The following is a 12,637-nucleotide window of genomic DNA, read 5'->3' on the forward strand; positions in this document are numbered from 1 at the left end:
CGGTATGCGGAGAGTGTGCGCAAGGTGTAGCGAGGTGGGGCACATGGCTTCAGCCTGCCGGACCCCGTACTGTACGCGGTGCGGCACCTTCGGCCACGGCACGGAGGGGTGCGACGCCGAGTGTAAAAAGTGCGGCGGCAAGCACGGAACGCGTGACTGCTTCCGCAGGCGCTCATACGTCGCGGCTGCACGTGGCCTCTTGGCCGAGCACGGAACAGCTGACGGACTCACCCGCTCACGCGTCTCAGCCCCCCCCGACGGCCGACACGCATCGCCGAATCTGCAGGTCCTGCGACCAAAGTCCCCCACCCTCTCTCCCGGTTATGCGACCCTCAAAAATGCCGCCGAGTCCACAAGCGCCAGCGACTCCTCCGACACCAACCAGAGACCCTCTTCAGCCTCCGCTGCGTGTTCTGTCAGCGCGCAGGAATCTACCAGCGCCGTCGCACTCGGCGACTTCACAACGGGAAGCGGCTCGGAATCCAGCTCTCCTGACTCGTCGCGCGACGCCTGGGTAGTGGACACCTCGGCTAGCGAGGAGCAGGACTCGGCGGAGAAAGACAGGGAAACTTACGAAGAGGAGCAAGTGACACTAAGCGTAACGGACCGCGAATTCCCACCTCTCCCCCGTGGGCCTAGTAGCGACGCGAACTACGACGACACACCCATTAAGAGCTGCGGCCACTACGTACTCCCGTCCGACCCCCCCGCGGCTGCCCCAAGGCCCAGCCTCAAGTCAGACGCCGACATCAGTAAAGGCAGCGGAACCCCTTCTGAGAACAAGAGTAAAAGTGGCCTCGAAAGGCGGCATCGTTCACGCTCGCGACGTAGGCCGGCGGCCGGCACCAGCCTCGAGGAATCGGGGCGAGCAGAGAGCGCCGAGAGATTTTTACGCCGCTCAATCCCCCCCGAAGGGAGTAGCGACAGCGAAGCTGCCCGTCGTAAGAACCCCAAGAAGCTACGTAGGGGCTCGGTTGGTGACGGCCCCCCCACGGCTTCGGTCGATTAAATAGTGCGCCCAAGACAGGCGAGACCCCCCCCCCCCCCCCGAGCTTTCTTTTTTTTCCTTTAACGCCATGACCGCACATCGAACAGCTGCCCGAGCTGAACAGCGTTCGCGAAATGATAGCCGCCGATAAGCTCGCGGCCGCCGATATGACGTCATTGAGGCACACTCTTTTCTTTCATCACTTTCCGGCTTTGCATCGCCGACGACCGTCCCGATACGGAGCACCCCCCCCCTCTCCCCTTGTTTACTCGCGCTGTGTTTCCCTTCTCTTTTTTTGTTTTTCCTTTGGCCGATAAAGTCTTTTTTTTTATGTCGCTTTTAACATTTGCCACGTGGAATGTTCGCGGTTTCCGCAATAAGGACAAGCAGCGTTCCATTTTGTCCTTCGCTCGGCAAAATAATATTGACTTACTTTTCATCCAAGAAACAAATTTTCGGTCCCCCTTAGATGTGGCGCAGTTTCGACGTGACTGCTTTGTTGATGGTTTCTTTTCCCTCTCAAACGCTAAGTCTTGTGGCACTGGAGTGATCTTCGTATCGGGACGGTTCCGCCAGAAGTCACACTGCATCTTTGGTGCGAATGGACGTACTCTCCTGCTAGACATCTACGTGGATGGAAGGAGAGTCCGCTTCGTGAGCGTCTACGCTCCCGTGACACGAAGGGACACGAACGCCTTCTTTCAGGCACTGCACGAACACCTGCTCGAACCCCTGCCTCACGTACTGGTTGGTGATTTCAATTGTGTGGTCGACTCGACAAGAGATATCCGCGGCCCAGGGAGAGGAGGCTCAACATACCACGCCAAGGAGCTGGTTAAGATCCTCCGGCACCTGCGGCTAACAGACGCCTGGGTTCACCTCCACGGTGACACCTTTGCACCAACCCGGTCGTCAAGATCCACCGCGAGCAGAATCGACCGAGCTTACGTCCCTGACTTCCTTCTCCCATCCGTCATATCTTGCACAACGTCCACCCTACCGGCTTCATTGGATAAAAAGACTGACCATATTCCAGTTATCACGACTGTGAGAGGCTCACCCGGGCCCCGAGCAGGGGACGAATGTTGGAGACTGGATCCAGCGCTCTTGAAGGACGCAGCTAGTCTCCAAGAAGTCAAAAGTGCAATACTGGAGACCGTGAGAGGAGTCCCCCGGGTCACCGCCGAAGCTTGGGACGACCTAAAGTCGGCATGGGGAGATATCCTACGAAAGACAGGCAGAGAGCGGAAGCGCCGCATCACTCGTGAAATGAACGAGCTCCTGCGCAGGAGGCGAATTATCGAAGGCGCTGACACCCTCACCGCCTGCACGCAGGATTACTTGGACTCCCTGCAAGTGAGATATGACAGGCTTCTCCAGGAGTTGACACAGAGGTCAGGGGCGACCCAGCAGTCTGAGGGAGAAGACCCAACAGTTGACTTGCGAGAGGCATACGGGAACGCTTCCCTGAAAATCACGGAGCTTAGGCGCCCGGATGGAACTACTACGGTTGACCCGGCGGAAATCACAGCGATCTTTCGTGACCATTTCAAGTCGGCATTTCAAGAGCCTCAACCCCGTGGGCCGGAGACGGAACCAGGCCTCCTGACGGACCTGTGCTCGAAGTTGCGCCGCCTCGATGGGGACGAGTGTGTAACCTTGTGTGGCGAGGCGTCGTTGGAGGAACTGCGTTACGCCGTTAAAAGTATGACCCCGAATTCCGCTCCGGGAACGGACGGCCTCACAGCAGCGTTCTACGCAACCTTCTTCGACGTCTTGGGCGACCCATTGTTGGCACTCGTGAACCAGGTCCTAACGCAGCACAGTAAGCCAAACTCCTTCAGTGCAGGGCGGATCGTTCTGATTCTGAAGGAAGGTGCCCCTCCGTGCGAGCCAGCGTCCTGGCGCCCGATCACGCTACTTAACACCGACTATAAGATCGTGGCGACCATCCTTAACAACAGACTCAAGCCGTTCCTGCCGGACATCATCGCTGCTCATCAGTCTTGCGCCGTCCCAGGCAGGTCCATATTCGCGAACCTCTCGCTGACAAGGGACGTTTTCGAATATGCCTCACGGAAACAAGTCTCGGGAGCTTTCTTTTCGCTGGACCAAGCCAAAGCGTTTGATAGAGTGCGGCACAGCTACCTCTTCGGACTGCTTGGCGAGTTCGGCCTCCCAGAAGGTTTTGTTGAGGTAATCAAGCTTCTCTACTCGGAGTTGAGGTGCAGCGTTCTGGTGAACGGCTCTACGACCGACGAGTTCATGTACACCCGAGGAATAAGGCAGGGGTGCCCGCTGGGCCCGACACTCTTTGTCCTGTCCATAGAGCCATTGCTCACGACACTTGCCAGCGACGAGCTCTTTAGAGGTCTGCCACTAACGGGCACTGATGAACTTAAGGTGCTGGCCTATGCCGACGATGTCTCCCTGTTCGTCAGAACCCCAAGCAGCATCGAACGCTTCCGCCGCACCTTCGCCCGCTACGCAGAGGTGTCCGGCGCTCAACTCAATGAAGGAAAAAGTAAAGCCCTGCTGTTCGGCCGTTTTCCAGCAGGAGCAGCTGGTAACATCCAGACCGTATCTACCGTTAAGGTCCTGGGCGTGTACTTCACGTGTGAGGGTGTGGCCGCATCCACGTGGGCCAGAGTGCTACAACGCGCGCAGCAGCTCATCGAGCGAGCCCTACTTCACGACCTCACGCTCCACGAGAAGGCTCTCGCCGCAAAAACGAGCGTCTGTGCGTTGGCAGCCTACGCGAGCCGTGTTGCTGTCATGCCAGCGAAAACGGCAACACAGCTGAGCAAAATCATCAATGCCTTTCTGTGGAATGGCAAGCCCCCGCCAGTTCGCCGACACCTACTGCAGTTGGCTGTGAGCGAGGGCGGGCTAGGTCTCCCACACGTGCAATCGCTCGCCAAAATTCTCGCCCTCAAGACGGCCCGCTCCCTTTTCCAGGCGGGCGACTACTATGGGAGACGCTTGCTACTCTATTGGAGCGGCGCGAATAACACCTGGTTGGGTGCGAGCGGACACCCCGGACCCCTGGCGGAACCTCCCGCCCTGTTCTATAAAGCGGCGTCCGCTACCATGCGAATGCTCAGCAAGGAAGCGCCCTCGGGCAACGTCGATGAAGACCCACCTGCGCGGCTGATCGAAGCTCTCACGCTCAGCCAGTTAAGCGACGCCGACAAGAGTAAAGCAGAGGCTGCAAAGCGATCGCTAGCAAGACTCGGCCGAAGTTCGCCAAGGCCCGTTCGCGACTTCCTCTGGAAAAAAGCGTGGGGAGTCCTACCGACTAGACAGCGACTCCATAAATGGCATCGTCCCGGACGCCAAGTGCCCCAACTGCCGCGAAGTCGAGTCGCAAACGCACGCTCTACAGCAATGCTCAGCGGCGAAACCCGTTTGGCGCCTCGTTGAGCGCACCTTTGGCATTCGCCCCCCTCCTCACCTTAAGCGCAACAAGGGCACGTTTGCAAAGTTAGTGGTCGCTTGTACGCTCTTCGCTATCTGGCAGCGCCGCTCACTTGCGGAGGCGCGCAGCTCGCCGGTCAGGGCAGCTTACCCGGTCGTCACCAGAATCAGGCGCATGATATGGCGCTACTTATCGGAACAGCTTGAAGCCAGTGGCGAGGAAAAGTTCCTCCGCCGCTGGCACACCAAATTCTTTTTTGTTAAAGATGCGAAGCTCCGCACCCCAATAATTCCTTACTAACCCCGGCTCCCCTCCATGCCGTTCCTACCGCACTAAATACTACACGCCCTGAAACATGTCTGCACGATAGTGCACGCACAATCCTTTCTTGTTTTCTTTCCCCCATGTCTTATGTATATACGTTCATGTGACAGCACATCGCCTTGTACATATGTAAATAATTTGCGTGTTCCTTTCTCCAGTTCCTTTTGCACATCAAGAATAGTGTATTTAAGTGCTTGCTTTTGACACATGTGAACAGCGCCTTCTCAAACGCCTTTTTATTCATAACTGTTTGCATGACTACGTATACTCTTGTATAAACGATGACATTTATGCACTTTTACCCCCTTTTTTTTCGTTCTACCATCGGAACGATTATACTTGTTTCCGCACAACTTGTGCATAAGATCCCAGCCAAACTGTGGCTGAGTATTCTGTAAAAACCGGTCTAAAGTGCCCTTTATGTCTGAAGTTAAATAAACTTCTCTTTGATGTAGTATCTGTTCTTATCAGCTTAATATCTGATACGGATCCTATTTGGATCCAAGATATTAAACTTATTTTTGTGATGCGGCGGAGTGCTTGAAGCTTGCTTCACCTCCGCCACGGGTTGGCCCGGTATTGCACTACCTCCGGGATCGGCCCACTCACCCCCTGCGGGGTGAGTTCGACAATAAATTCAATGATAGAAGGAGTGTTCGGATTTACCCATGATACCGGGGTAAACGGCGTGGGTGCGTCGAGTGTCCGAGACGGTGGCGGCACGCCGCCCCGGCTGACGCGGTATTCGCGGGCAGGGAGTGCGCTAGCTGTGTTTGCACTTACGATTGCTCTGGGAAAATAAATGTTTCCGTGTGTATTTCATATATGGAGGGTCTCTTTTATTTTGTTATGTTCACACGTACATACTCAAGTTTCTTATTTTTTTTAACATTCCTACTCATATCAATAAAACTATTGAGGAAATTATCATTACTGTTTCGGAGGAAAGCTAGAAGTGTGTATACGATGTGTATGCATGTGCGATGTGTATGTATGTATGTGTGTAGAAGTGTGTATGTATGTGCCAAGCTATTTCCGCTTTTCGAATTCACCCGTTTCGCAACGAAAAATAAAAAAGCCTCTAGAAAATGGGGTTTGGTTGGTGTTTCTGTTTACAGTTGCAGTGGCAAGCGAAGGCATTTTTATTTCACATCTTCACGCGGCGTCTGAACCTGAAGACGCGTGCTCTCGCCACGTCTACGCATCTACACTATTCCCCATCACAAATTAAAATCGCAAAGAACGCCACACGACCCACTCCGCACACACCTGCTGTACGGTGGAGCGGCAAAGCCCCGATGTGCTTTTCCTATGTCCACTGACCTTTGGGGTTTGACGTCCCAAAACCACCATATGATTATGGGAAAATTTCGACCACCTGGGGTTCTTTCACGTGCACCCTAATCTGAGCACAGGGAAATGCAGCCGCCGCGGCCGGGATTCGATCCCACCACCTGCGGGTCAGCAGCCGAGTACCTTACGGCCATCAGACCACCACGGCGGGCATCGCCTTGTTGATCAAACACTTCATTTCTGAACACCATCTCATACCAGCTCATCCACCGTTGGCTCTCGTTAATTACAACGAACATCCTCGCACGCTCACCTCAATGGAATTGCCAGTTGCTGGAAGTTCCAAGAAAATTGCGCACTAGACGTACGGACGCACCACGCACGTACCTGAAGCGACGTGGACCCCAGGACGCGTGAGATCACGCCCCGGGCGCGCTTTGCCTCCGTACCCACTCGTCACTCCTCACAGCTTCACTAAGCCGAGTATGTAGAAGTCGAAGAAGCAGAACAACAAACCAGCCAATCCCCCACAGTGGGTGTGAGCCACAAGTGAAGGTCAACAAAAACAAGCAACACCAGCGAGCGCAGTGACGAAGCTATCGTAATGGGGCGAAATAATCCACGAATATGGCTGCACGTTGACGCACGGTCGCATTTGTGCAACCACCCGTGTCTCCCGAAGACCGTCTGTCGCGAGTCTTCGACGAAAAGCGCAGGCGAGTACTTCTCCACTGATTTCCGCGACCACTTGACGACCGCCTTCGGCCGCCTCATGTCCGTCCGGCACGATCGACGGAGCGCCGCACCAGCGCCTCGTACACGCCACCATAGCACTCCTACCCCTCGGAATCAGCAAAACTTTGACTCGGACGTTTTCGACCACGACAGACAGAACCTGCCGGCCCGTTGAACGCTTGAACGACATCGCAGCGGCAAGTCGCACACTCACGTTCCGTCACCCTCTGCCACATGATCCTTCATTCACCGGCTTCACAACCCACGCGGTAGACGTTTCGCACGCATTCCCGGGTCTGCCTTTCACGGCAGGACCTTCGTCGACCTCGGTGCGGTGTTCCGCCACGTCGGAACTTGCAAGGCATATGTTGAGCGTGCTGAAGCAGCCAAAGGCACCACCTTTTTGCCGATGATTGTGGGCGTCGTTGCAGAGGCGTTGCTTGGGCAGCCGGCGTAGAAGCCATGTTGGATGGGTGACGTATTCACATTTTGCGCAGTCATTTTTTTTTTTTTTCCTTCCAGACTTTGGTGCTCGAGTTGGACATGTACACTATGCATCAGTTTTTAAAACAAGTGCTGTAGCATCCCTCGCGACATGGCTGATAATGTTCGCCGGCAAGCATTTGGTGTGACGTCATGGGCGCATAGAGAGTACGCATGCAAGCAAGCACGCGTGGCTTCGACCTCTGGGAAAAAGAAGGTTTCAGTTTTAACATGTTTGTAAGCGAAACTAGAAACTTCAAGCGGACTGGGGATAAAAGCAATGCCGTGAAGCCAGCGCTGCCGCTGTCGGTGCACAATGCTGGTTGTGCATGGGTGGACGTCGGAATTGCTTTGCTACTGTTTGCCCGGCTTTTGGCCAGAACTAAGTACGAGGTGTGAAAGAATGGATTTTAATTACGTGCTAATGAATTGCATCGCTTCTCGGCCTTTTGGCTAAGATCAAAGTGTCCGAGCAAGCCGTTTTTTCTCGCGCGAGTCACTCAGCCGGACCTGGGGTCACGTCGCGCCGACGTCGACCCCCGGGCCTTCCAGTGCGAAAAGAAAGTCCAGCGTCTACCCCGGAGAGCTGTCGGCCCAGCCTGCAGCACCCGGATTCCTGTCCCGGGCTTTCCTGCTCGGTGACCCCCCCATGCCCGATGACGTGCGGACCCCGGACCCCACCTGCTGCCCTGGTGCCTTCCGCCCCGCCGTCTACCATCAACTACCAGACCTCGGACACAGCGCCTGCTGAGCCCGTCTACCAGTACGCAGCATAGCTGCGTTCCTACCAGTCACAGCCACGCCCCCCCTTCTCCTAGCTTGGAGGAGCAACAGGCAACGCTTACCAGCATGACATCCGCGCAAACTAACCTCCCGGTGAGGGAAAATTGTTTTTTCTTTAACGCGCCAGACGGCGATCTTTGTATAGATGATTTAATCGATGCAGTAGAGCGCACTGCCGGAGATGATAGCGTGCACGTACTCCAGCATATGGGTGGATCGCGCTTCCTGGTGTGTACTCGCACCGCGGCTCAAGCAACCAAATTGACGGTAGCCGAGGGTTTTGTCGTTAGCAATGTGAAAGTGGCAGTGGAGGCTGTGGGGCCACCGATAACTTTCGTTAACGTGTTTCGCTACCCCGCATTTCTCCCCGATGAACCCCTGATAAACGCACTTGCGCAGTTTGGGAAGGTGAAGAGCGTGGCCTTTGCGACAGCCACAAACCGCCCAAACAAGCTGAATGGCATACGAGTTGTGCGCATGGAAATGAACAAACCGGTGCCCAACTTCACAACCGTCGCGGGGCACCGCGTAATGTTCGAGTACCGGGGAATGCGGCGCGTTTGCGCGCGGTGTAGCGAGGTGGGCCACATGGCCTCCGCTTGCTCGACGCCTTATTGCAAACGGTGTGGCACCTTTGGCCATGATACGGAGGGATGCGAAGCCGAGTGCCAGCGATGTGGGGGCCAACACGGCACACGCGAATGTTTTCGCAAACGGTCTTATGTCGCAGCCGCCCGTGGCCTCCCGACTGCTCTTACAACCGCCGCCAACAAACAAGACCGCGCGAGCGTCCTCACCCCCCTGGTCAGCCGTACCGACAAGCCGAACTTGCAAGTCTTGCGTTCGGGCCCCCCCACTCGTACCCCCCCTAGCGTTCCACCAGTTAGGGAGACGGATACCACGAACACGAGTGACAGTACGCACGCCGAGTCCACGTCCACGTCGCTTCCCGCGGGTCAGCCAGCGAAAGCGGGAGGAGCAGACAGCCCTCACACACACCGCGTCTCCGACGGCGGAAGCGGCACCGAGTCCAGTTCCCCGGACTCGTCACGTGATTCATGGGTGGTGGTCTTATCGGAGCCTGATGACCAAGAAACCGCAAAGGCCAAGGCGACTAATAATAGAGAGGAGCAAGCGCCGCGCAGACTGGACGACGAATCTTTCCCGCCGCTGCCCAGCAGGCACACACGCCCAAACTGCTCAGAAGACATCCCGATCACGAGTTGCGGCCGCTACATACTCCCGGGCGACGCTGCACACGACGATTCGACAACCCTCACCGGCCTCTTCCACCAGTTACCAATAGCGAGCAGCTCAGGAGACGCCCCCCCTTCCTCTCCCGCAAACACGCTCCCGCCTGAACTCGAACAGCGGCGGCACCGTTCACGCTCGCGCCGAAGGTCGGCGACCGGTACAGAAGACAGGAGGAAGGAGAAAGGGGGGAGAGCCGAGAGCGCCGAGCACGCCCTACGCCGCTCAAAGCCCCCTGAAACAAGCAGCGACAGTGATGCAACATTAGCCCGCAACCAGCCAAAGAAGTCGCGAAAGGGCTCTATAGGCGACGGCCCCCCCTCCGCCCCCGCGGATGACACCGGGGAGCGAAGAAAATAAGTGGCCATCCATCTGCCTAGGCGACGCGCCGCTCTCCCCCCCCCCCCCTCCCCTCTTACTAAGATTAGCCACGCCGAGACACCCTCGCCACCGACACCGGAATCAAGCCATGCTGCAATGCTCCTCTTATCGCAGGCACACACGCGCTTTCACACTCTTTCGCTATCGCGGCAGCGCGTGACGTCACGCTTGTTTACATTTGACGCTTGCGTGCTGTTAAACAGGCGATCACCGCACCGACGAAAAACACGCGAGCCCGTTCTGCTCAACAGCCTAGGCGTTTGTCCCCCTAACAATGCCTCCCTAGTTTTTTTTGCCTGCTCTCAGCTGGCTCTTTACCTTCACTCAGCTGTGCGCGCAGCCATCGGAGATGCCGTCGCTTAAGTTTGCCACCTGGAACGTCCGTGGGTTCCGAGACAGGGACAAACAACGTCAGGTCTTATCCTTTGCCCAAGGTCAGGACATAGACATACTTTTCGTCCAAGAGACCAACTTCAGGTCTCCCTTAGACGTGGTTAATTTCCGGCGTTCGTGCCACACTGATGCCTTTTTCTCCTTGACGACTGCCAGGTCCTGTGGTGTCGGGGTCATTTTCGTTTCGGGTCGCTACCGGCAGGGCTCCCACTGTATTTTTTCAGCAAATGGCCGCTCGATCATGCTAGACATATACGTGGACGGAAGGAGAGTCCGTTTTACGAACGTATACGCCCCAGTGACGCGCGCGGATACAAATTCCTTTTTTAAGGAACTCCATGAATGCCTAACCGATCCTCTGCCACACGTGATTCTTGGTGACTTCAACTGCGTGGTTGACTCGACGAGAGACATCCGGGGTCCAGGCCGAGGGGGATCAACCTACCACGCCAAAGAACTGGTGAAGATCCTTCGGCACCTGCGGCTCACGGATGTATGGGTCCATCTCCACGATGACACCTTCGTTCCCACCCGGTCATCAAGAACCACGGCAAGCAGGATCGACCGGGCTTACGTCCCGGACTTCCTCCTCCCCTCCATTATGTCGTGCGAAGTCCTAGCCCTGCCGGACTTCCTGCAAGGGCAAACTGACCATGCCCCAGTCCTCACAACGGTCAAGGGAACGCCCGGTCTTCCTACCGGCAGCACGCGCTGGCGACTCGACTCGGCGCTGTTGGCTGACAAAACTTGCGCCCCGATTCTTCAGGACCTCATCGCAAACTCGCTGAAAGAAGCCCCCCAGGTCACCCCTGAAGTCTGGGACCACCTGAAGAATGTGTGGAAAGGGCTCCTGCAAAGAGAGGGCAGGAAACGAAAAAAAAGAATAACCAGAGAAATGAATGAGCTTCTGCGGAGGAAGAGAATAATCGAAGGTGCCGACACCCTAACTGCCTGCACAAAAGACTACCTTGGGGCCTTGGAGGTCCAGTACGGCAGACTCCTACAAGAGTTGACGCGGAGGCCAAAGGCGACGCAGAGTACCGCGGCAGACACAACGGAAGTCGATCTGTGGGAGGTGAACGGGAATGGCTGCTCAAAGATCACTGAGGCCAGGCGTCCTGACGGGACGATCACAGAAGACCAGGCCGAGATTGCAGCCATCTTCCGGGACCACTTCAGGTCGGCCTTCCAGCAGACTGAGCCCTGTGAACCTGGGCTACCAAGAGCAACAAGCGATCTCTGCAGGAATCTCCGGCGCTTGGACGAGGCTGACTACACGACTTTGTGTGGCGAAGCAACGATTGAGGAGCTTCGTTGCGCCTTAGGCACCATGCCCCCAACTTCTGCCCCAGGAACAGACGGCCTCACGGCTGCTTTCTATGTTGCTTTTCTTGAGACTCTTGGTAATCACCTCCTTGAGGTTGTAAACCTGGTTCTCAAGCAACGGGTGAAGCCGGACTCTTTCCGCCACGGACGGATCGTCCTGATCTTGAAAGACGGAGCCCCCCCATGTGACCCGGCGTCTTGGCGTCCGATTACCCTTCTTAATGTTGACTATAAAATCGTGGCAACCATAGTCAACAATCGGCTCAAACTCTTCCTCCCAGACATGGTAGCCCCGCACCAGACCTGCGCCGTGCCAGGCAGATCTATGTTTGCGAATCTTTCGCTCACAAGAGACGCATTCGAGTTCGCCGCAGCAAAGAAAATTAAGGGAGCCTTCTTGTCGCTGGACCAGGCGAAGGCCTTCGACAGGGTGCGGCATGCATACCTGTTCGAAATGCTCCGTCATTTCGGCCTCCCAGCGGACTTCGTCTCTATACTAGAACTCCTGTATAAAGATCTGAGAGGCAGCGTCGTAGTCAACGGGTCCGAGTCGGCTGGATTCCAATACACGCGCGGAATAAGACAGGGGTGCCCGTTGGGCCCGACGCTCTTCATCCTGTCACTGGAACCCCTACTTACAAACCTCGCATGTGACCCGCAGTTTAGAGGCCTACCCCTGACGGGCTCTGACGAACTAAAGGTGTTAGCATACGCTGACGACGTCTCCCTGTTCGTCCGGAACCCAAGCAGTATGGAGCACTTCCGTCGGATCTTCAGCACCTACGCAGGAATATCGGGCGCCTTGCTGAACGAAGCCAAGAGTAAGGCCCTCCTGTTCGGTGGCTTCCCCGCCGAGGCAATCGGAGAAATCAGCATCGTATCTACGGTGAAAGTGCTGGGCATTTACTACACATGCGAGGGAGCGGCGGTGACAACGTGGACGCGAGTCCTAGACAGGGCTCGCCACTTCATCGAAAGAGCGAGCCGGCACAGTCTGTCCATTCATGAGAAGGCTCTCGCCGCGAAAACGTGTGTTTGCGCACTAGCCCTCTACACGAGCCGGGTTGCTGTCATGCCTGTGAAAGTGGCAACCCAGATCAACAAGATGCTAAACGCATTCCTTTGGAACCACAAACCTCCACCGGTGCGGCGAAGCCTCCTACAGATGGCTGTGACAGAGGGGGGGCTTGGGCTACCGCACGCCCTCACCCTAAGCAAAATCCTCGCTGTGAAGACGGCGCGCTCCCTCTTCCAAGCGGGCG

General features: G+C 56.2%; 1 protein-coding gene and 1 pseudogene across 3 annotated transcripts in view; both read left to right on the forward strand.

Annotated features, from left to right (window-relative positions):
• LOC119168652 (uncharacterized) overlaps positions 1 to 12,637 on the forward strand; it is a 293,472-nt gene that overhangs the window by 102,770 nt on the left and 178,065 nt on the right. For 2 of the 3 annotated variants that reach the window (XM_075866128.1, XM_075866132.1), the window contains exon 1: positions 7,569 to 8,117. The exons of the other annotated variant lie outside the window; for it this stretch is intronic. Coding sequence is in view for 1 of the 2 variants with exons in the window: in XM_075866132.1 (XP_075722247.1) it covers positions 8,091 to 8,117 (27 nt within the window). In the remaining variant the exon portion in view is untranslated. Of the gene's footprint in view, positions 1 to 7,568; positions 8,118 to 12,637 lie in introns of those variants that run through there. 3 annotated transcript variants of the gene reach the window in all.
• On the forward strand, positions 5,166 to 5,340 carry LOC142766145 (U2 spliceosomal RNA; annotated as a pseudogene).

This window comes from Rhipicephalus microplus, chromosome 6, assembly GCF_043290135.1.
Source record: "Rhipicephalus microplus isolate Deutch F79 chromosome 6, USDA_Rmic, whole genome shotgun sequence".
Taxonomy (NCBI): Eukaryota; Metazoa; Arthropoda; class Arachnida; order Ixodida; family Ixodidae; genus Rhipicephalus; species Rhipicephalus microplus.